The sequence below is a fragment of the Neolamprologus brichardi genome, chromosome 13 (assembly GCF_056152115.1).
Source record: "Neolamprologus brichardi isolate AB-2024 chromosome 13, ASM5615211v1, whole genome shotgun sequence".
Taxonomy (NCBI): domain Eukaryota; kingdom Metazoa; phylum Chordata; class Actinopteri; order Cichliformes; family Cichlidae; genus Neolamprologus; species Neolamprologus brichardi.
Genome location: NC_142116.1, coordinates 31422339 through 31446662, shown reverse-complemented (window position 1 = coordinate 31446662; position 24324 = coordinate 31422339). Strand labels below are relative to the sequence as shown.

General features: G+C 41.8%; 1 protein-coding gene across 1 annotated transcript; it reads right to left on the bottom strand.

Moving 5' to 3' along the window:
- Nucleotides 1-5311: 5311 nt before the first annotated feature.
- On the bottom strand, nt 5312-23022 carry lamb3 (laminin subunit beta 3). The gene is made up of 22 exons (XM_087849818.1): nt 22886-23022; nt 22120-22274; nt 19406-19520; nt 16795-16868; nt 16512-16703; nt 16100-16163; nt 15820-16013; nt 15114-15234; nt 14639-14827; nt 14398-14553; nt 13997-14190; nt 12041-12137; nt 10561-10921; nt 10322-10464; nt 10002-10213; nt 9537-9743; nt 9285-9429; nt 8922-9129; nt 8488-8629; nt 8226-8402; nt 6763-6922; nt 5312-6370 (listed from the first exon to the last, which is right to left on the bottom strand). The coding sequence occupies exons 1-22, from the start codon at nt 22908-22910 to the stop codon at nt 6231-6233; spliced, it is 3471 nt and encodes a 1156-aa protein (XP_087705944.1). The 5' UTR covers nt 22911-23022; the 3' UTR covers nt 5312-6230.
- Nucleotides 23023-24324: the final 1302 nt, after the last annotated feature.

The window sequence follows — 24324 nt, the reverse complement described above, 5'->3', positions numbered from 1 at the left end:
GGATGTTTGAGCTGATAAATGGTAGATCTGAAATCTCTAGATTATTGCAAAGTGCTTGTTCTACATCTAGCCAAGGTTCATCTAAAAGGGTATGTTTTAGCCATCCTGAGATAAACTGAAGCCTGTTGGCTAAGAAGTAGTGCTGAAAGTTAGGTAGTTCTAATCCTCCTTTATCCTTGGTCTTTTGTAGTGTTTTTAAGCTTATACGTGGGGGCTTATTTTTCCAAAGGAATTTGGACATATATGAATCTAGAGATCTGAACCAATCTTGCGGCGGTTTAGTTGGGATCACTGAGAATAAATAATTTATTTTTGGTAATACCATCATTTTTATAGCAGCAACCCTTCCCATGAGTGATATGGGTAGACATTTCCATCTAGCCAGATCACCTTCTACTTTCTTTAAAAGTGGGGTATGGTTTAATTTAGTTAGATCTGCAAGCTTGGGAGAAATATTAATACCTAAATATTTTATATTTCCCGATTGCAGTGGAGTAGAAGAGGAATTATGGAAGCAGCAATTAATAGGAAGGACTGTAGATTTTGACCAGTTAATTGAGTAATCTGATATTCTTGCAAAAGAGTTTATCAATTCAATCACCCCAGAGATATTGGTTTGTGAATTTTGGAGAAAGAGTAACACATCCAGTGTTAGTGAGTTAAATTCTGTAAAGTTGTTTCCGTCTGTCCGTCGTTAACTCTAGTTTCTGTGTACAGATCTACCCCGGACCTTTCCCTGCCTGCCTGTTACCGTGTGGACGAGTGAGTGGATTTGTATTACCCTGCTGTGGAGAAAGGAGAGAGTGTTGGAGTGTGTCTGTTAGTGATGGCCAAATGAAGCTTTCTGAAGCTTGTATTGAAAAACGGTTGATTACTCGAAGCTTTTCAACACAGTCCTCTCTGGTGACATCTGGTGGCTAAAGATATGAAGAGCAGCTTGAATCCACAAAATAAAACTAACTGCTTCATTATGACTGATTCTGTCTGATATTGGGCCACCGCTGTGTTGCTTTAAACATGTATTTTTGGGGGGGTTAAAAAAAAGTGGTTTATTTGTTTAATAAATAATTTTGACCAGTAAACTCTCCTTGTTCAAACATGCACCATGGTGTGGTCTTTCTTTGCTTGTGACGTCTTGATGTTGGTAAATACAATAATTGAAAAATACCACATTACATATAATATACATATAATAATGTACAAAACATTGCGGAGTATGCTTCTGCTGTGAGGTCCTTCCTCCATGCACTTGTGCAATTACCCGCTAGATGGGTATATTTATAAATAATATTATATTAGGGAAATTTTCCCAGACATATTTTTGACCTCGGGGTAGAATTGATTGTGAAATGGAAAATGCTTATGAACTTGCAAATTAAAAACATGATGCATTTAAAGTAACCCTTTTTCATTTTTATTTAAGAAGAGAATTTGTTCCACTCTGCGATGGCCGAACCTGTTCCTTTTATATTTAGATAATTTCTCCTGCATTAAGGAAAATCCCTTCACATGGAACAGAAGAGGCTGGAGTGCAGAGAAACTGGTAGAGATGCAGTTATACAGTCTACCTGGGCCCCACAAACTCTCAGCTAAAGAGAATAATTAAATTAATTGCTGCACATTTGGCAGACTAACATTTTCAGGTTAATTAAACAATAAAATATATATTTTTATAACATTACATGTAAAGAGTCAAGTGGAAGTTTTTCTAAAGTTATTTAATGATATTTATATTATGAAAGCAGATTTTTTTGACATTTTAAGTTTTTTCCCATTATAAGATAAAATAAACGCACAAAACAAAAGCAAATGGCCAGAACACAAAGCTGGAAAACCCACCGGATTGACCAAAATCAACTCAAAATACTCCCACACAACAGAAAAACGCCAGAACAACAGGTGACTCTGGCCAAACGAATCAAGCTTCGACACAGTGCTTCTGAAGCAGTGTGTTGATTTTTTTGACACACGCACCGAAGCGTCAGCTTCAAGCGAGCCATCACTAGTGTCTGATTTCCGTCCTTCCCCTCACATGTGCCGGAGCCCTGGACCCCCCTCCCCTCCCTCCAGCACGTTGTAAATAGTGTCACCTGGTGTCATTTGTGTTAATAAACTGACTGTCTACTCTGCAAGGATTCCCGGTCTGCACCTGAGTCCATTAACTAAAACGTGACAGCTTCTCCATTTTCCATTTAACTGTTGTACACAGGGTTTAGCACATTAGTCGTTTGTATAGGTTTACCCTATATTTTAACAATGTCTCATAATAGGATGACAGGTTTTCAAGCAGGACAAGTGCCTCTATGCACTTAATTAGTTTATATATTTTCCTTATTTGCTTCATCTCATATGTCATTTTACCTAATTTGAGCTACCCTAAGCTTGATGCAGACTACTTCTAGCAATTATCCACCTTACGTCATAACCGACTAAGGTGTCTCCACATAATTATTATTTTGTCGTCATTATTGCTGTTATATATTTATATAACAGCAATAATATATTGCAATATTTCATTTATATTTTATTTTGTAGGGCTGCGGGTGATCTGCAGTTTCACCCTTTCCCAAGTTGGAGACATTTTCCTTTTCACACACTGTCCTCCGCTGAGTGATGACAAACCTTATTATATATAATAATAATAATAATGATAATAATAATAATAATAATAATAATAATAATAATTCATTTTATTTGAGGGCGCCTTTCAGAAACCCAAGGTCACCTTACAAAAGAACAACATTAATAAAAGGAACAGTAGTCATAAATCCTACTTTTTTTTAGGCTAATAATACAATCAGGTTTCTATGATCTCTACTTTGGTATTTATTATTCTCTTTTACTCAATTTTTCACCAACATTCTAAATACTTTGTGCTGCCGCGAGCAAAGTTCTGCATAAACTTCCCGTCTCACTCACTCACACGAACGCACACACACAATAACACAAAATAGGCCTATTGTCAAACACACAGTTCGACTCTGCGGACTTCTCAACTCCCCACAAAGCGGCGGAGAATTTACTCCATACAGTACTCCACAAAGCAGCCTGTACTTCGCTCCCACAAAGCGACGAAAACACTCTGTACATTGTCCCACTAAGCGGCTTTGTACGTCTCCCAACACAGCGGCGACGAGCCCCTACACGTGACACTGGGCTCCACACAGTCCCAGACTGTGGCTTTATCCCACACAGCAGTAAAGACTTCTGTTTGTCACCCCACACAGCGGTGAAACAAAAACAACACAGTCACACGGTTATAGAGTCGCCCTCTTTCAACTTACTTGGTGTTGTTTTGTGCGCAGTATGGGCCTCGGATCCCGTCAATCAGCATTCATCGAGGAGAAGAAAACAGACGCTATATCACCGGACTGGCCATGAATTTACGTTCCAGGTCTTTTCTGCAGGTGTGCCTATGAGTCCTGGCTGACGTCAGACTTCGGCGCATCGTTCTCCTCCTCTGTGAATGTAGATTTTGGAATCCGGCAATCGAAGGACCAATTTATGTTGGGTTTATTAAAGTACAAAACCCTGCTGGAACACAAGACCAATAGCTGCACGACAAAACAAGGCAAGAAGGTGCTCTCTGTGTTTGTGGCTCACGGGGGAAGTCAGCCAAAGTTGAGGAAAAGATTCCTTCACCTGAACTCAGCTCACTTTTTTCTTCCATTCTGTATTATGTTAATGATTTTGTCTACTGTCGCTTTTCAGTTACGATGGATGGCATTTTTTAATGAGCTTAAATTACATTTTGAGTTGAATTCACTGATACTGCAGTACTGATGATGATGAGCCTTTATTTGTCACTACAATGTTACACGTACATGTCATACACGTTATTCTGATCAGTAGCAGTTTTTGATACGGGCGACACAGGCGGTTGCCCGGGGCGGCATCGTGGTGGGGGGCAGCATCACAGGCATCGGCAAAAAAATAAAAAATAAAATAAAATAAAAATTGCTCGTATTCATGCTGCCCCGACGTCATGCCAGCGCATATTGGGAATGGCACAGGCACCGATCGGTTTTTTATCGCCCATTTGCTGGGAGTAAGGGCGCCCTCCGTTTGCGAGGTGTGCCTGCTGCTTGCGGAGAGGGCGGGGCGGCGGGGGATTCACTGGCTGGCTGGAGCAGCATCTAATGACCAACTCGCAAAATAAAAACAAACCAACAAACACGAAAACACCAGACATCATGATACAGACTTATAATTTGCACTGATGTTTTTTCGAAATTCTATAAGCAAAAAGTGAGCACGAGAGCCGTCGGTGCGCCTGCTCGCTGCTGAAGTCAAAGTAAACTTTATTGTCATCTCCGCTACATACAGTCCAGTAGAGAGAAGAGACGACGAGGCTCCAGTTACAGCAGTGCAAGTAAACAAACAATAAATATAAGAAGAGTAAGAAAATAAATATACACTTTAGGACTCGGGGTAAAGGGATCAATAACAATTTAAAATTTATATTTTACAGTTGGATGATTTAAATAGAGTGCATTTCATTCATAATGTTGCAAATCCAAGCCGATTATGTATTCATGATTTGAATCCTGGGTTGTGTGAAATCTCAGAAATAAACCTTAGACAAAGTGAATCTGTGAACTAAGGTGTAGGTCTGTTAGATCATGTTGTGGTGATCCTCGAGTTGGGGAATGGGTGTTCATACTGGAGCGCAAAATTAAAACCAATGGAAGATGGACAAGAACAGTTCAAAGCCATCAGGTCCTCAGTTTAGAAAAAAGAGAAAAGAAGAGAAACGAGCAAAAGATGCAGGTAAGCAGATGTGTGATTGGATGATGGCAGGTCATCCTGAAACAATCAGAATCAGAATACTTTATTAATCTCTAAGGAAATTATGTGGGTTACAGTTGCTCCAAGAAGAAATGGTAAAAATAGCAACAGTAACAGACTAAACTCCAAACAATACATTATGTTACAGAATTTAATATTAATTAGTCATTATCAGTTGTTGATTTGATGATGAATTATGATGGCTGTTTGGTAGCTGTTTGCATACAATGCATACTCTCTCTCTCTTCATATGTGTGTGTGTTTCTCTGGTGAAATTCAGTATGGTTCTGACAACAGTTTTATGTCAATGGACAATCCTTAATGTGTGTGTGTGTGTGGGGGGTGGGGGAGGGGGGCGCCAGAGGGTGTGTTCGCCCAGGGCGCCAAACAGGCTAGGACCTCCACTGATTCTGATGTTTCCCAACTGCTCTTGTTAAAAAAACCTGAACTCATCAAATGACACAAGTTGATATAAAGAATAGATTTTATTCCACAAATGTAGTGAAATACAGTTTTTTTAAATTATAGAAACAATTAAATACAGCCATTTAAAACAAGCAAACAACCATTTTCTCACTAAACCTGTTGTGTTCCTGTTTGTTATGCATGAACAACAGATTCAAATCAGTAAAGAAGGGAACCTTCAGCCTTTATCCACTTTGGAAAAATGCAGTGTTGCTGTGAACATGAAACTTTGTTGAAACAGATTGCAGATTAGTGATAAATATACAGGCAGCAATATGACTCTAGAAACCATGAGAGATGTGACTGGCACAAATACAGGGTAAGGTTACATTCAAATAGGACCAAAAACATCAGCTTTGGTGTTCATGATGCTGAAATTCATTTTCATTAAAGCTTGTCGTATGTTTCTCATTCAAAGGCAGTTGGTACAGCGCAGGTCTGAGTAACCCGTACATGCTGAAGTAAATTTTGGTCTCTAAGCACGACGACATCAGAAACAGCAGTAGAAGGTACAGTGAGAGTTGTTATACTGCATATTAATACTTGTACCTATGAATACTGTGTCTGTACACCACCACAGGGTGTTTCAGATAATCAAAGTCTTTCATGCTGTTATTCACCTGTGCAGGAATTACATTGTCTAAAACGTAAACTCACAAAATTTTAAATTTGTGAGCTAGTTTTATTGTTTCTAATCTGTCTGTCTGATTTATTTTGATTTTTAATGACAGCCTCTACTTACTTATCTCGGAGCTCATAGTTCTTGTGAACAGCCACTAAATATAAATGTATCATTTGGGATCAAATCTTTCAGCTTTTTAATGAGCAACATGTCGCGTGCAGCCATGAAACTGCCTGTCAGTCAACTGTCCAATTACTTTTGAGTCTTTAAAATAGAGAGTATGTATAAAATGGTTGTAATTCCTCAGACAGTGTTATATTACAGTTACATACTAACTGCACTGCTACATGTGAACTCAGGCCTGGCATTCACTGAGATCTTCAGCTTTCTTACGGAGTTGTGTCAGAAGTGTTTTAAGTTCGACATCGAGCTGTTCAAGCTTTGTTGATTTCTGAACTATCTTGTCCTGCAGTCTTTGGATGGAGTCGGCTTTTCCTAGAAGAAAACAAACACAAGGAGCATTTCAGGGAGTGGGACACACTGTCTGTGTCAGGACTGTAGAACTGTATTTCTGATATATTTAGTCATTAGAGAGCGCCACACAGAATGTCCACAGAAGCAAAATATTAGACCACCAAGTCAGCGGGGGTGAGCTCATGGTAGGAGCACGCAACAACAAAGTTACCTGTAAAAATTCAAACTGAACTGTTGATATGAAAACTTTCATGCTCCCAAAATCACCTACTTTTACATGCTAGTCAAGCAGCTACTTACTAACCTCACAATCAACACTTTATGCTTTATGACTAAATGTCCTACTTTCCCCAATGAACTGAGGATGCATTGAGTGAATTTTTTTCTTTTAGTGGAAATGTTGGTTAAATTACCGTCTAGAGCCTGCAGCATGTTTTTGGTTATGTTAGCCAGAGCTCCAGCATCCTGCTGCAGTTTGTTCAGTCGATCCCCCGCTGGCTCCGTCTCACCATCTGTCCCGGGAACATCTTTCTCTTTAAGATGGTCAAGGTGCTTCTCCAAAGTCAACAGGTTCTACAAGTACACACATAATATGGCACTCAGTTGTGGCCTTCTTATCCTTAATCCATAGCGTTTAATATGATGTTGCCAAACCTTTGCTTCAAGTCTTATAGGAAGACTTTCCACAAGGTTCAGGAGTGTGTTTATGGGAATGTTGACCATTCTTCCAGAAGCACATTAGTGAGGTCAAACACTGAAGTTGCACAAGAAAACTCTTAGTGTGAGTTTCTGCACCAAACCCACTCATGCTTGTGTTTATGGACCTTGCTTTGAGCTCTGGTGCACAGACCATCTCCCAAGTGTTCTCACAAAATAATCTGAAATGCATTGGCACGCTGAAGCAGGAAGAAGTCCTTCCACTAGAATTAAGGGGAGAACACAACTCCTGAAAAATAATGCTACACAATAATTCCCCCAAACTTTACACTTGGCACAGATTTCCTCTGGCAGTCACCGAATCCTGCTTTAGAGCCTTTGTAGCCTCGTGCTTGACACCACTGCATCCAACGCTTTGCATTGTGCTGGATGTCAGTCTAGGCTGCAGTTGCTCAGCCATAGAAACCCAGTCTGTTCAAGTGTAATCTCACGGTCACATGAAGTTTGGAGTCCTGTAGTGATGAACTCTGTGCTTCAGCCTCTGCTGACCTCACTCTGTGATTGTACATGGCCTACCACTTCATGGTTGAGTTCCTGTCAGTCGCTTCCGTTTTTTAAATACCACTAACATTTGGAATATTTAGCAGTGAGGAAATTTCACACCTGGACTGGTTGCACAGGTGACATCGTATCCCAGTAACACGCTGGAATTCACTCAGCCTCTTAAAGCGACCCATTCCTTCAGAAATGTTGGTAGAAGCAGTCTGCATATGTGATGCTTCATTATATACACAGAAGTAGAAGTAATTGGAAGACCTGAATTAAATAGGAGCTAAATAAACCTAGCTACAGTTTAATCTGGCCTACCTGAAATGTGAATTCTTCACTTTTATTTAAATTTGTAATTTTAAAAATATAAACAAATACTGAGAAGAAAACATTTTCATGTTAGCGACAATCTGTTACCGAAGATATCCACGACTTAATTCAGCAGCATGAAGAACAACGACCCACAGAACCAGTCTGCAACTCAGCACATTTACAGCTGACTGCACTGCAAAAACACACTATGAGCTTTCAAGTGTGTGGACACTCATTATATTCATTTATATTCATGTTTACAGATGACTGATAAATGCAAATAGTAGCTTACACTGGGTTCTTGTTCTTCCTTATTAATGTCGATGCTCGTCTAAAGCAGCTGCAGCAGATCTTTTACCTGATTTCCAGCAGCTGCTTCTTTATCAGCGTTTTCTGCATTGTCCCGTGCATCTTCAGCCTGCTGACCTCCATCCTGCAGCAGGTCTCTCAGCTTTTCCAGCTGGGGTTTCATTGGCTTTATCAGTGTTGCTACATCGTCCAGAGCCTTCTCTACTGGCACCAGCTGGTCTTTGGCCTGTATGAAGAAAACCCACCCAAACTCAGCCTATAAGCAGTTTTTATTGTAATAAATAGACCATTGTTTCATCTACGCTTTCTACCTTAGTAAGGTTGTTATTCAAGGTCTCTATGACATTAATTTTGTCATGCAATTTGTGTTCCAGCTCAGCAAGGGAAGGGCTCACTGAGGCGAAGCCTGCCAGCAGCCCATCAACATCAGCCTTCACACCCAGTGCTGTGTCCCTGCAACCACAGAAACCGTTAGTTTGAAGGACTGATGGGTAAAAACGACAAAAAATAAGGACTGGATTAAAACAGTCTGGAAAAACTAATCTCTGATTAAATGTAAGGCACTAATACTCATATTCGTGAAGACATAGACTTTGTTAGTTCTGCATTAGGGAAATTCCCACGGTATAGCTGTACAAGCATGTGTTCGGTGCTTGGTCTGTACAAACAGTGGGAGCAAAGCTGATGATTCTTTAAAAAAGGAGCATCTTATTCAACAGTTTGACAGTGAAGTGCGAGCATCAACCTGGCGTCCTGTGCATCCTGTAGCAGTTTCTTGGCTGCATCTAACTGTGGCTCAGCTTCCTTCAGCACCGCTGTGCTGTCTGGTAGATTGGCTGTCAGATCCTTCAGCTCCTGCAGCTTCCCTTTAAGCCCTGCCAATCTGGGGGGCAGCTTGGCATTCAGGATCCAGTCGCTCACCTCCTGGACATGGGTCAGGTTAGCGGATGGGTCTGGTCACCAAAATAGGAAAAGCAAGAGTTTAGTACAGGAGCTGGAGTTCACACTGTGGTGGTGTTTAAAGGGCGACTGATCTCAGCATCACCTTCTGTTACACCCAAAGAAGTTTCCCCCTCCATCTCAAAGTGGTTTCACTCATCCAACAAACCTGACAGGAAGTCTTTGAGCTCTTTCACAACGCTGCGTGTCTCATTTAGGTCGTCTTCGAGTTTATCTCTGGCCTGCTGCAGCTTACTGGACAGCTTCTCTGCAGACTGCCTCACCTGATTGGTCATCTCCTGTGTTTTCTGCAGCTGTGCACACATTGACATTGAATAACTGCTTGAGATGTGTAAACAGATTAAGAATGACTTGTGTGAATCACAAAACTCATTATTTGCATGTAGCTGTAAGTGTCTACCTTCTCTGCAGCATCGGTGATCCTCCCAGAGAGTTTGTCCAGTCCCTCCCTCACATCATTGGCATCAGCGTCTGCCTTCTTGCTCAGAGGCAGAGCGCCCACACACTTTCCCCCCTTTTCACAGGGTGCGTCTCCCCCTGGTGGGCACAAATCTCCAATATCACACTGGAGAGGTGTGCAGGACTCGGAGTGAACACTGCCACACACCTGAAAAACAGAGTTAGAGGTGGAGGGCAATGACGATTACTAGTCTGAATGATAGGAAATGAACTTTCCATGCACTCAGGACAAACAAGAAAGATTATGATTAATGGCCTGGATTATGCTCACACTGAGAAATATGACACATATGGATGCTTATTTAAGACAATAATCTTTCAGTTTTACTCATATGCTGCAAGTCAGCTAAACAGTAGATCAAGAAGTTTTTTTTCTGAAACACAAAGCAAGATCAGTGCTAGTTACTTGTTTGGCAACAGGAGTGAGGTTGGGTTGGGAGGCCATGCTGTTGTTCAGTTTATCCAGATCTCTGGTGTTGGCCGGTTGTACTTTGCTCGGAATGTCCTCAGTTTTTCCTCGGACATCAGTTGATTCCTTTACGGTATTTTTCCCGGCCTCAACTTTTTTGGTGGCATCTGTCGAGTTATCGTAGGCGTATCTGATGGTGTTGAATGCCCCTGCAAAGACAGGACAAGTCTACATGAGTGGATTTCATGCTGTTGTGATACATGAATAGTCATCAGCCACATCTGTGGAATTGCAGCGAATGCTTAGTCTTTTCTGACCTATATTGTTGGGACTCTTTGTGGCATTTTTCTTGGCATTGTACTCCAGCGTGAAGCGTTCCAGCAGGTCCTGCAGTTTGTCCAGCTCAGAGTCCAGACCAGGAGTTTTTGTCAGGGGTGAAAGGTCATTATCAAGCTGGTACCTGGAGATGATATTATCAATGAAAAAACAGTGTAAGGTGATCGAATTTAAGGGTGATTCGTATTTGTTAGAATTAAGTTCTTCAGCAGTTTCCCACCTGAGCTCCTTCAGCTTAGAAAGAGCATCACGTGTATCAGTGATGGGTGACAAGGACATGGAGTTCTGGATCGCTTTCAAAGTGGCCTCCAGGTTACTGATGCGGGGCCCAAAGTCAGCGCCGCCTCCAGACTGAGACGATAATCTGGAGGCAAGTGTCGACAGTACCGAGCTGACATTCTCTCGCTGAGCCTTTAGGCTGAAGAAGCAGGAGGGACACATCTCACAGTCAGGGAAGGAGTCGCAGCGGTCACGACTGCAGGAGTCGCAGCGAGCTCCAGAGACACCCGGTCGGCAGAAACAGGATCCCGACTGCTTGTCACAAACTCCTGGGAGGGTTCCATCGGCATCACAGTCACAGGCTAACACAGAGGAGGGTCATGCAGATCAGTTACGAAGCGTTTTTCAAAATGGAAATGTTGCAGACATTCAGCCATGCTCAGAGGGCTTACATCAAATTCTTTTTAAGTTTGGCTTTTGATGATTTCTTTGAACTCTTCTTTTTTCTCGGGTGGATTGATTGTGTTTCATTGTCCTGCTGTAACACCAAGTCGTGTCCAAGATTCAACCATTCTATTGATTTGAGGTGAATTTGAATAACTTTTAGACTTTTATCTACTTTGGACAATCTAACAATGGCACTGGCAGTGAAGTAGCCCCAGAGTATGATTACAGTTGGTTCAGTGCTCTTTGGTTTGAGCATCTCACCCCTCCAAACATGTGTCATTGTAACCAGTCACGAGCTCAATCTTTGTCTCATTTGACCAAATAACGTATCTCCAGAAGGCATATTTGGCTGATCCATGTGGCAGCTACGAGTGCCAGTTAAACTTGAGTCCATCTTCTGTGAGGACTTCAGTGGCTTTGCTGTGGACACTGATGTACCAGCAGCTTCCAGTTTGCAGCAGGCTTGAGGCTTGGTGGTTCCTGGATTATTACTGAACATCCTAATTTCCCCTCATGTAATCTGCAGTTGTTTTGGAATAAGTCCAGCAGACCTCCCCAAGTCGTGCAGATCTATAACTCTCCTTATTATGTCTTCAATGAATTCCTGAGACTTTCCTCTTGTTCTCTATGATCACTAACCAAAGTCCTGGCCTCGTCAAGTTTAAACACTGTCAGCACCACATATGAAAAGATACGAGTGAGTGTATGTAAATATTTCATTTTGACCATACATGGATCTGAGAACGAACGTATTTTTTAAAGTTATTAAAGATGTATACTGTGCAATCGTTTCATCTTGGAAAAAGAACAGTTCAAAGAAATCATTGAAAGTCAACAACTACCATAAAAATGACGTTCACATCTTTGTAAGTGAACACACTTTGAACTTCAGCAGTGAATCATAAATGATCTCTAATCCATGCTGGGAGTTTCCTCTCTACCTTACAATGTTTCACCATTACCCTCGTTATGATCTGGCACTATATAAATGATACTGAACTGAAAGAAAACTCCCAAACGAGTGGTGGACTTACGCTGGCAGCCTTTCAGAGGGTCTCCATATGTGTTATCAGCGCACTCTGTACACGTTCGGCCTCCAAAGCCTGATCTGCACTGACACTGACCAGTCAGCTGAACAAAAACAACATTTCATTATTTTCCAGAGAAGACAAACGATATAATCTGTGATGATGAGACAAAGACAGAATATTTGCATCCTCGCTACGATCATATCTCATAGCAACACCAGTCCTTTCTAAGTCACACCAGGTGTAAACAACTTCTCAACTGTCATTTTCAGGAGTGAATTCAAAGTGAAGATAAAGTTAGTCTTTGTAGGCTCTCGGTCATCCGGGACTGGAAAAATTCAGTTTTTAGCTACATAAACAAACAGTTGTAGACGACATTTGAGGGTCATTAATAAATTTACCTTTTGCCTACAATGTAGCTGCCATCAGCAGTGTGTGAACGTGTGGATGACTGAATGTAGTGTAAAGCGCTATACAAATACAGGCCATTTACCATTTAACCCTCATAATGTCCTCCCGATTTCCATACACACACATTTCCATACACACACATTTCCATACACACACATTTCCATACACACACATTTCCATACACCTGTGGTGCTCAAGGGTCAAAAATGTCCCCACTTCATTTGACTGTTTTTTACAGTATAAAGTATAAATTGTCAATCAATTCCGTGTTACATCTTAGTTTTACTTAAGACCAACACATTAACACAAAATTTACCCAACATTTTACATTTTAGGGCCACCAGACCTTGTTTACAAAAAATACACCCTGTTTTTTAAGCGAAAATAAAACAAGAAAATTAAATATTTAATTGTTTAGATAATTTTGACTATCTGACTAACTACAGAGTGCTATATGTTGAACTTTAGTGAGAATTTATTTTTTGAACCATTTAAATTTTTTAAATGGCAGCACATAATCACAGCTGTGGTCCTCAGGGGTCAAAAATGTCCCCACTTCATTTGACTGTTTTTTCAAGTATAAAGTATAAATTGTCAATCAATTCCGTGTTACATCTTAGTTTTACTTAAGACCAACACATTAACACAAAATTTACCCAACATTTTACATTTTAGGGCCACCAGACCTTGTTTACAAAAAATACACCCTGTTTTTTAAGCGAAAATAAAACAAGAAAATTAAATATTTAATTGTTTAGATAATTTTGACTATCTGACTAACTACAGAGTGCTATATGTTGAACTTTAGTGAGAATTTATTTTTTGAACCATTTAAATTTTTTAAATGGCAGCACATAATCACAGCTGTGGTCCTCAGGGGTCAAAAATGTCCCCACTTCATTTGACTGTTTTTTCAAGTATAAAGTATAAATTGTTAATTAATTCAGTGTTGCATCTTAGTTTTACTTAAGACCAACACATTAACACATAATTTACCCAACATTTTACATTTTAGGGCCACCACACCTTGTTTACATAAAGTACACTGTGTTTTTAATGAATCTTTAATTCAATTAATAACTATATTGTAAATGCTTTAAAAACAAACACACTTTTGACTGCTCTGGATGGAAAGAGCTGGATACACACAGTTTATGTCTTAGGCCAGCGGAGTAGTGGTCCCCAACCCCCGGGCCTCGGACCGGTACCGGTCCGTGAGTCGTTTGGTACCGGGCCGCGAGAGTTGAGGCTCAAGTGTGAAATGTATAGTTTTCAGGGTTTTTATCGGTTTTCAGCGTTATTTTGTTATCGTTTTTATCGTTAACTCGGTTTTCCTGGGTCTTTTCACGTGTGTTATGAATAAATCTTCTTTTTTTCGGTACCGGTACTAGTTTTATTTTGTTGTATTTAACCGCGACACCTTAAAGGCCGGTCCATGAAAATATTGTCGGGCATAAACCGGTCCGTGGCGCAAAAAAGGTTGGAGACCGCTGTCTTAGGCTGCAGCATTACAACAGCTGATGATCTCACCGAAAGGCCTTTGCGTCATACCTGATCACAGGAATCAGTGGTTGACTTGGTGGCATCACAGCCGCAGGGTTTGCAGGTTTCTGACATGTTTAGCTTCCAGTAGCCTTTCACACACACGTTGCAGGTAATGCCGTGGAAGTGGGGACGACAGAGACACTGGCCAGTCAATGGATCACAGACGTCTGAAAGGGAGCCGTGTGGAGAACAGGAACACTCTAGAAAAGAGCAAAGTCTGATGGAGATCTGCATGCTTCAAACATTAAACTAAATGATATTAACATCTGTATTCTTACAGTATTGATATAAAGTACTATATGAACATCAGTGAAAGTTAATAGTTTACAGGCTTTTAATTAGTTTTAGTAAAAGCAAAGATTCCATGTTTACTGCAGCACCAAGCTAAGCTTCAATGTGTGACTCACTAGTGCAGCCCAGCGGGTTGGAGGAGCTCAGACCGTAGTATCCTGTCCTGCAGCGGTCACAGCGGGGACCCTCTACGTTCACTTTGCATTGACAGGATCCTGTGCTGTCATCACACCGGCCGCCGTTCGCTGTCCCCTCGGCACTGCAGACGCAGCCTGGCGCCAAATACATCAACACGGTTTATCCACAAACGTTCAGCGTGAGCTGCAGTCAGAAGTGCACAGAAATGTGAGGACTTACGTATGCAGGCGTCAGGACGATCCATTCGACTGCGGGGGTTCGGCTGGTATCCTGGAGCGCACTGGTCACACTTTGGCCCCGTGGTGTGGTGCATACAACTTTCACACACACCTCCACTCCTCTGTCCACTGGCCTCATACAGCGCCCAGTCAAACCGGCAGCGCTGTGCGTGGTTGTTACACTCACAACCTGAGGACAAGACATACCCAGATAATTAAATGAAGAAATTTAGGGATTAATAACTTTATCTAAACTTTTTCATAAGCTGGGCTTTGGTCTATGGTGAGCCAGTATACACACATTCTTATTATTTACCTTTAAATACATCTCACAAGTGATTACAGCTAGAGATTAAAGAGAGATTACATCGAGCGGGACACACACACACACACACACACACACACACCTACACACACACACACACACACACACACACACACAGAGTTTAGATTAAAGAGTGTGTAGCAGGTCCTACGTTTGCAGGCATGAGTGTAGCCTTCCTCTGCAGGTCTCCAGGGCACATCGTTGTAGAGATCAGCACAGCGCTCACAGTTCACACCTGCTGTGTTATGCTGGCAGTCACACTGTGCGTTCACCTGCCAAGACCAATGAGCAGATCAACAAACTGGAATAAGCTGATGGTCGATAAACGTCTATTTTCACAAGCACACCCAAATACTTAAATGATCACTACATGCACACATCACCACAAGCCAAAGTACGATCAGGAATCCTCACATCCGTCCACGGGGAAACAATCTCCACATAACATATGAAAAACCACACCAAGGAAAACCACGAGAAGGAAATAAGGTCTCCAAAAGTGTGGCGTCATCGAAACATTTTTTATTTCCCTGCAGACGTGCTGATGGATGTCAGGTTAGCTGAGCTGGTCGAGGAAGTGGATGGATGGATTTCCAGTGACACAGTTAAAGCAAAAACGTCTCTGTAATATTAAAATTGTTTAGAGGCTTTTTACTGTAATCATTTTGGTTGATGTGTTGCTGATGTGCAAAAGAACCTGCTTCTATCATACAACACAATGGCATCCTGACATAACAGAGTAACCATTAGGAGCTTACAGTAGGACTAAATAAAGTGATCTGACTTTATTTGCTTACTGTAAACCGTTCGAATGACTACCTGGGACCATGAAAGGGTAAAAGGCCCTGCATACAGACCTGTATAGTGCTGGGCAGAAGGTTGCTGCTGTATTCTTGTGGCAGACATCGGTTAGCATGTCCATGGCACATACAGCTGCCCATCACCTTCATCTCTTTCAGGGCGTAAAACCTACTGAGACTCCTGCCTGGCAGATGAGGCACATCCCCCAGCTCTGTGAATCTCACCCTCAGCCCTGTTAACCCAGACACATCTGTAGACAAAATAGTTATGAGTCACTGAACTAACACTTAAACTGGATGCAGAGGCCAGTGTTGATCCGTGGAACTGTTAACTTACCTTCAATCATCTGGCTTTTGGGAGCGGCGACGTAAGCGTATTGACGTAAAGGACTGTACTCAATCTGGGGAAGTGAAATGCATAAATATTAATTCTGTACACAGATAGAAAATCTTACAATACTGCATTACATTATTAGAAACCTTTTGTTGATGCCATTCCCACTCAGAAAGATTCAAACAGTCTGGTATGGATTTGTCTATTTATAAAGGATGAATCAAATATAAAAATAAGATCTATGCATTTTAAATATAAATGAATAAAAATAAGAAACAGAAATGTTTCTGTTCTGTTTCAGCACTAAATGATGTATTTAAGGATGTACTTCTATGTAAATGTATAAAAAAGAAACGAAGAGGAAACATCATCATCAAAATGAAGGTGAAATAATTAACAGCGATTTCTCCCTTACTGTGTGATCTTTATATGGATTTGTGTCTGTAGGGGGCAGTGTGTAGCAGTATGTCTGGTCCATGGCAAGAGGAACTCTTGTGGGTACGCTGGGAAAAGCTCTTTGACAGTCTGTTGCCATGTAGAGGGTCGGCTGCCATGTTTTGCCGTTGTCCAGTGTCCTCTCTATGACCAAGGCACTGGGACGAGGGCCCTGCAGAGAAAAACCCAGAAAAGTAGCATACACTGAGTCAAATCACATGGATGCTTAGAGCATTCATTAAGCTAGAAAGACTGTGTCACACCTTGAAGTTGAGCACCAGGTTGTCAAGCTGGAACAGGTTGTTAAGGTTGAGCTGAAGGGTAACTGGACTCATCTCTGCAGGAACAGAAAGCAGAGCAGTAATGTAGCTTATGTGTGAGCTCAATAACAAAGATCTGTAATCAGTCGTCTCCCTGCTTTCTGTTCTTTACATCACTACCACTGTCAGTCCCAATACTGTCATCATTACTCTAGTCCAATCATCTTCTTTCACCTCGTTTTGTCCTGTTATGCTCAATCATCCAGGTAAGGGAGTTCCAAAAAAGTTGATTCTGTTCACCTGGACGCAGCGTTTTCAGGTCGAGTAACGTTTTGTAACTCATCAGGTGACGTCTTCAGTCTGAGCTGGCTGCAGGTTTCCCGCCCTTATAAACAGGACATTTGCATAATGGCAGAAACTAGCACCAGTGAGTGACAATGGGCTGTGAGGTCAGTTTCATTATCATTAACATGCCGTACCATTCATAGAGCCCTTAGCTCAGGAGGTGGAGCAAGTCACCTACTCAACTGGAAGTTTGGGTTCGATCCCAGTCTGTTCCAGTCTGCATGGGCAAGATTTTAACCCTCCGATGCATCCATCAGAGCATGTAAATGTTAGATCGATACTTACCCAGAAAGAGCATAAAAAATAATGTGAATGAGGCAAGTTGTGTAAGGCGCTTTGAGTGTGTAGATGAAGTAGAAAAACGCCATATAATATAATAACCATTAACCATGAGTCCCATTCACAGAGAGTTGGGGAATGGCTGCAATCACAGCATGTAAGATGGTGACAGATGGACCCTTAGGCCCCTCCTCCAATCAGAGATGGTCTTTCCCTTTTCACGTAAATGGCCTCCTTGACTCCGCCCTCAAACCAGCATTCCTCCCTGTCCAGGATGTTACATCCTCATCATTGAAAGAGTGTCCACTGGCCTGTAGCTGTGAATAGACTGCAGAGTCCTGGCCTGACGAGGTAGCTCTTCTGCGTTGTGCCATCCGCTTCATTAGAGGTTGTTTGGTTTCCCCGATGTATACATCCTGGCAATCCTCCTGCACTTAACAGCGTACACTATGTTACTGGATGATAGGGTGTGGCTAAATATTGGTGGATCTTATGTGATTGGATATCCAGGGGGAGAGGTGGAGACGGGTGGGCACTTGACAGGGTATGAACTGGAACGCCCCAAAGTGGGTCCTGTACAGGGATCATGGGCCCTGCCAGTCAACAGCAACTACAGTAGGCGTCATGACTGAACTTGACGTTCCTTATTTCTTGTTAATAGGGGACATAGTTTTCAATTTAAATATAACGCACTTTCACTCTATAGCACCAAGATGACCCCCTATGAGCAAACACATGGTAACAGTGGAAAGAAAAAACTCCCTTTTAACAGAAAGAAACTGTTAAAACAATGTGAATGAGATAAGTTGTGTAAAGCGCTTTGAGTGTTTAGATGAAGTAGAAAAAGAGAGATTCAGAGGGCAGGGTCACCTGATCCAACCCTAACTCTGTGAAAACAAAAAAAGGAAAGGTTTAAGCCTAATCTTAAAAATAGAAACTGGTCACTGCTTCCAAAGAAGACAGGCCTGAAAGCTGTGGGGTCTGTCTCCCATTGTATTCATAAATAACCTGGTAACCACGAGTAAGTCTGAGAGCAAAGTGCTCTGGTGGAGCCTGATTAAAGCCTACCAGGAGTAACCCTTTTCTGAACTGTTTCTGTCAATAGATGCAGAGCAGCTTGGAATCTTGCCCACGTTTATTTGGCACGCAGACTGGAGCAGCCAGGGATGGAACCACCAACCCTCCGATTAGTAGATGAGCAGTTAGTAGAGTATCTCCTGAGCAACAGCCAACTACAGCCACCTGATATTCAAGTGTTTCAATCACTTCGATGGCCACAAGGTGCACATTGGTCATGGAAGTGGCAATCAAGATGCAATCAAGCCCTTAGTAATGGAGATCACTCTACAAACATTTGGTTGTGTTCAGGAGCTCAGTGAATTCCAGCACAATACCGGGATGTATGCTACTTGTAGAACAAGTCCACACATGAAATTTCCTTTCCACACTCAACTGTTTGTGGTTTCTCTTATATTACCACTCAGTGTAGACCACGTAAAATCACAGAGTGGGGGAAGTGAATCATGAGGAGTATCGTGCACAGAGGTTGCCAAATTGCTGCAGACCTCCAAACTTCACGTAGCCTTCACATTAGCTCAAGAGAGCATAGAGAGCTTAATGGTTTCCATGGCTGAGCAGTTGCATCCAGGCCTGGCATCACTGAGCACCATAGAAAGTGTTGGGTGCAGTGGTGTCAAGCATGCCACCACTGGAAGTGTTCTCTGCAGTGACAAGTCACGCTTCTGCATCTGGCAACGCTCCCAACTTTGAGGGAACACTTCGGGGATGGCCCGTTCCTTCGCCATCATGACTGCTCATAAAGACACGAACGAGCTGGGTTGGTGCAGAGGATCTTGACTGGCCTATTTATTAAGAATGGGTCAACACTCAAGTTCACGCGCATGTGAAGGCAGATTAGTACTTTTGTCAGTATAGTGTATTAGTTGTATTATGCATTAGTCCTTTATGATTGCTTGCTTTCATCCCCCACCTTTCTTGGACTGCCACCATCTGTCTGGCCCTGAGGTGGACACAACATCCTGGACAGTGTGGGCCAGCTGACTGTTTGGGTTCCTGGAGTCGCACGGACAACATTTCATCTTCCTCTGAAAAAATAAAAACACAAAGACATAAATAAACCTTTTGTTTTCCCACAAGAGATTCAGTGTAATGTGTGATGTAAGGACAGTGTGCCACTGAGCTTTCTAATAGTTCTAGCACTGAACCTTTGCCCAAGTAAAAGCTTAGTAAAACACAACAGTTTATTTACTATATTGAATTAAACTCTCAGTCATCTGTAGAACCAACCATAAATCCAAAGAATGTTGGACTTTGTAAAAAACAAACAAACAGTTTGCAAACTGTATATGTTATTTAATATTGAGTATTGGGATTTTGTACAGTGCTGACATGTGCAGTTTATGAAAAACTGAATGTGCTGTTTATAGCTGAACATTTCCTCACTGACAGCTCGCACCATAATCTCAGCAGTCAGTATTTATGAACACATCTCAGGAGGGATGGTGCTTTACAGAAACTCTGAATATTTTCTTTAGAGGCTGCTTGGCTGCTGCTTGGCAAATGAAGGTTCAACTCCCTCTAAAGATTTTATATAGACTTGAGGTCTGGAGATTGGCCGGGCTATGGCGCCGTGGGTTCAGGGGGCGGTGCCAGGGGAGACTGGCTAACACAGCTGGCAGTCAGCACTCTAATGCTGCCTTCTCTGTTTAAGCAGCACGCTTGGAGGACAGAGGGAGGAGCACTGTGCTAATAAACATTCACTAATCTGCAATGCTGAGTGTACTGGCTCCTTATATTACAATGACTATAATGTTCTTCTTCCTTAGCCACTTTTTAGTGTCCTTGGTCAGATGTCACTGGAGAACTCATCCTCATCTCCAGTGACCTGGCTGAACATTCAAGGTTTTTGGGTACATGGCCCCATCCATCCATTGGCCCTCAACGCAGTGACGTTGTTCTCTATCATTAGCATAAAAACAGCCCCAACACATGTTTCCACCTCTGTGCTTGACTGTGGACATAGTGGGTTTTTCTCAGCACAACTTGAGTTGATGGCAAAGATTTTGGGTTTGGTTTCATCTGACTACAGCATCATTTAGATGTTCATATGGACATATGGGAGCAGGAATGTAAGTGTTAATACTTCATGCACATATCATTTATTTGCAGGAAACCTGCTCTTGGAGAAATAGACAGTATCTCTGAGATGGGTTGGGAAGTGTCTTTCATCCTTTTCCAGCAAATTTAAAGATGTTGCTGCCCCTATTCATAGAAATATTTAATTCACATTAAACAGCCTCGGACTCTGCTGGCAGCTTTATAATTGTCTGGGGGCACGTTTATGAGGCAAAGATGGCTCTTTTAAATATGTATAATTAAATATGTCTTTGAACGTTGCTCTCTTCTAATCTTCTCAGTTCCCTCTGGGATCAGCACTACCTAAATCAATGTGTTTCCATGCTTTTCATGTTTAACTTCATCCTGATCTTGCTTCTTCTCGCTTTTTTTCTTATTTAGGATGTTATTTGGAACAAGAAGCCTCCTATGGCTGTGCCGCTGAGCCTTAGAGGCCCAGGGTTACCTAAGCTCTTGTATTTTGGGGCAACAAATATGAGGAGCCTGAATTATTGAGTTGATATGAAAAGTTCCCTCTATGATGGCTGTCTGTGAATGCCACACTGTGCTCACCTCTTCACTCTTCCACCTCGACTTACACAAAGATCGTGGCCTCCTGTCCACCCTCTGCCGGGCTTTTCACAAACCACAGTTTTTCTCATCCTTCATTAGATGACACCTGGTCTACTGGGCTAAATGTGGGGACTTGTATGTTTATTCTGTGTTTGCTTCTCCTCAGCAGTTCGTGAGCAGAGTTTTGCTTCGAGTACCTTCAGCTTTGACACTTCTTCTGCAGCTCTTTTTCATTAGATACTAAATTTGACACCTCCAGCAGTGAAGTGGCATTCCTGGCTAGATCGGACTTGTTTTCTCTGATGACGCCGAAGGCTTTCATCGTCATGTGTGCGTCTGAAGTACAAGGTTACATTTAAATGGATGAACAGAGGACCACGCCTAAGACAGTTATTAACTCCCTGAGGCTAATCCAACATCGCCCATACTGTGATCTATGAAGATGAAGTAACACCATGACATCCTATGTCTCTGTTTATTTGTATATATTTTCTTATCTTTGTGTTTGTAGTGCCAGTGTCCTGTGCTGCCAACACGCTCTGTGTTGTCTGTGTTGTCTTTTCTTTGGTTTTACTTCTGATCGGTTGCTATTGTCTTTCCCTCCCCTCACTGGTTGCACATGAATCTCATTGGTCCTCCTGACCTCTTCTATCAGTCTGGTTTGCACTGGTTTAGTTTGTGTACATTTCTGTTCCTCTTTGCCTGTTTTCTGGAAGCCAGAGACACTTTGAGTGATTTTGTATAATAATGTCACATATGACGTTGTTGTATTGAAGCTGCAGCTTCTTCTTTGCGATCTTTGTTTTCTCTAAATCAAAAACTGAAGCTGAATCTTTGGATATTTTACCTGAAACGCTCTTAAGCTGGAGTTTCCTTCAGCTACACAAATATGCCTGGAAGTTCTCACTTGTTTGTTAAAGGGTGATATGAGCAGTGGCACAAACTTTCCCTTCGCTCACAGAGATAAAATGCCCAAACAGGAAAGCACGCTCTTACCTGTTGGTACGGGGTACAGAAGACCTCTGAGCCAGTGAGGCCACAGGTAGATGAAGCCTGAAGTTGGTGAGCCCTGCCAAGGAGCAAGTCATCCGTGGGTGGGTAGCATGCCCCCCATGAGCAGTCATTTTGGGCATGTGACAGTATGGCTGAGGCTGTGAGGAGGAGGGACGAATGTGAACAGGTATGAACACAACACACCTAACTCTGAGCTTTCTGAGGCTCTCAGAAACGTCTTTATTATTAACTGCTGTTCAACATGCATCTAAAATACAGAGTAACCTACAATACAACTGTTAAATGAGTCTCATGCTGCTTTAGAAGCAGGAACAGAGATGATGGTCTGCAGCTATCGTACTGTCTATTTTCAGGCCAAAGGCCGTCATAACCCACAGCTGTGTACTGGTCAGATGAAACCATGTGCATGAAGCACATCGATGTTTGATTAAGGTTTACTTAGAACAGGTAAAATTATAAATAACCTGGTTATTCTTAAAGATGTACTGCAGCTCGACACAGCAGTTATACGCTGTGTTTGTGTCTTCTTACAAGATTTCATGACAGATACCAACATGTCTAACATCACAGATTTCAGACACAGACTGTCATGCACCATCTTGAACCGTTCACTGCTACAGCTTACTTCCATCTCTTTAGTTAGTAAATAAAAAAGCTGCAGGCTTTCTATTTCAGGGTGTGTAGGAATGCTAACATCACAAACTCAGTGAACAGGAAATAAAGCAGCAGTGAAAATGGGAAATCTCACCAGCCAGTAGTAAAAGTATTCTCATGTTGTGTTGCTCCTGTTAAAACGTCCAGAAGAAACAGGAGCAGCTGTCAGCAAACAAACACAGAAGAAGCTGTGCTGGGGAGTTCAGCTCTGCTGTGTAAAGTTGTGCACTGCTTCGTGTCGCTGCCTTAAAAACCATTTCTCACCTGGATAGTGACACAGCGTGTGTCAGAGTCACGCCCTGCACCACCACTCCCTCCACTCATGAATCAGCACACACACTCACAGAGCCAGACACACACTCAATGAAAGGAGTCATTACTCATTTTCATTTAATTTATACATTATTGTTAATAATAATAATTAATATTTATTAATTATCAAGTAATAAATGAAACTGACTTCAGTTAAAAGTAGCAAATGCATTCTGTGTTTTTATGATTTTGTACAGCTGATAGCATGAAATATTAAAACGAATCATTGTTCAGACTCCTTTACCTGCATTTCAGTTTTTAATTAATTTAATTAAATATCTACAACTTAATTCAGGTGCCTCTGCTACTTTGTGTTTAGTTCTCATTTCTGGCTGTAAACATGTAGGCTTGAGTGAAGGGTGATGATGACTAAAGTACCAGGACAGGACATGGCAGCTTGCAGTCACTCGGTCAGTTCTCCTCTGTAAATGGTAAATGGTCTGTATTTGTATTCCCTAAGGACCCCAAAGCGCTTTACACAACCAGTCATCCATCCAGTTTAAAGCTGACCAGCCTGGGTTGTGCAGTAGGGTTACCATCCTAACTGCTGTGTGTGCTGTCCTCTGAATCATCGCTGTGTAGAAAGAAACAATAGCCTGAGGCCAGGTGAACATACACTGTGTGCTTTTCTTCATAGCCTCAGACACACTGACTAATGCTAACTGCAGGGTGTGTTTTCTGAGAAATCACAAACGCACACTTCTGACAAGCGTCGTCATGCCTGGACAGTTGCTATGGTTCTTTTGTTGGTAACCAGAAGGTTTTATATCTACATCAATCCCAGCCTTAGTTACAGCAAGATGTTTCAACAAGTCCTCCAATCTAGACAACAATGTCAGTCTGGAGCGGAGGACTACCCTCAGACCCAGAAGGGCATTTCCAAACTGAGCTACATGTGGCGAGAAGCAGTGTAACCGACACTGTGATGTAAACTGCACAACACTTTTGTGATGTTTTAGCTGTTCTTGTGGTCTAACACATTTAGTTCCCGTACACTTCAGTGTAAAAAGAAGGTGTGCCAACCTTTGATTAACACTACTGTAATAAAACGTATTTACATTAAACAGGTAACACTGACACCACAGGTGTTCAGAACTATCAAAATAATGGCACACTCCTAAACACCAGTAAGATACGTGCTTCCTTAATATGTTATAACTAAATACACATTTTTATTCTTAAATAATAGATTCATATATAACATGTTATTTGTATTTAGAT

Bases quoted from the DNA above. Each gene is read 5' to 3' on its own strand.
- lamb3 (XM_087849818.1), bottom strand. From the start codon at position 22,910: ATGAGAATACTTTTACTACTGGCTG. The intron at 9,744-10,001 runs GTAACTAGCACT...TCTGTTTTTCAG, and splicing joins TCACTCCTGTTGCCAAACAA to GTGTGTGGCAGTGTTCACTC. The intron at 6,371-6,762 runs GTAATTTAACCA...GTTTTCTTCTAG, and splicing joins CATGCTGCAGGCTCTAGACG to GAAAAGCCGACTCCATCCAA.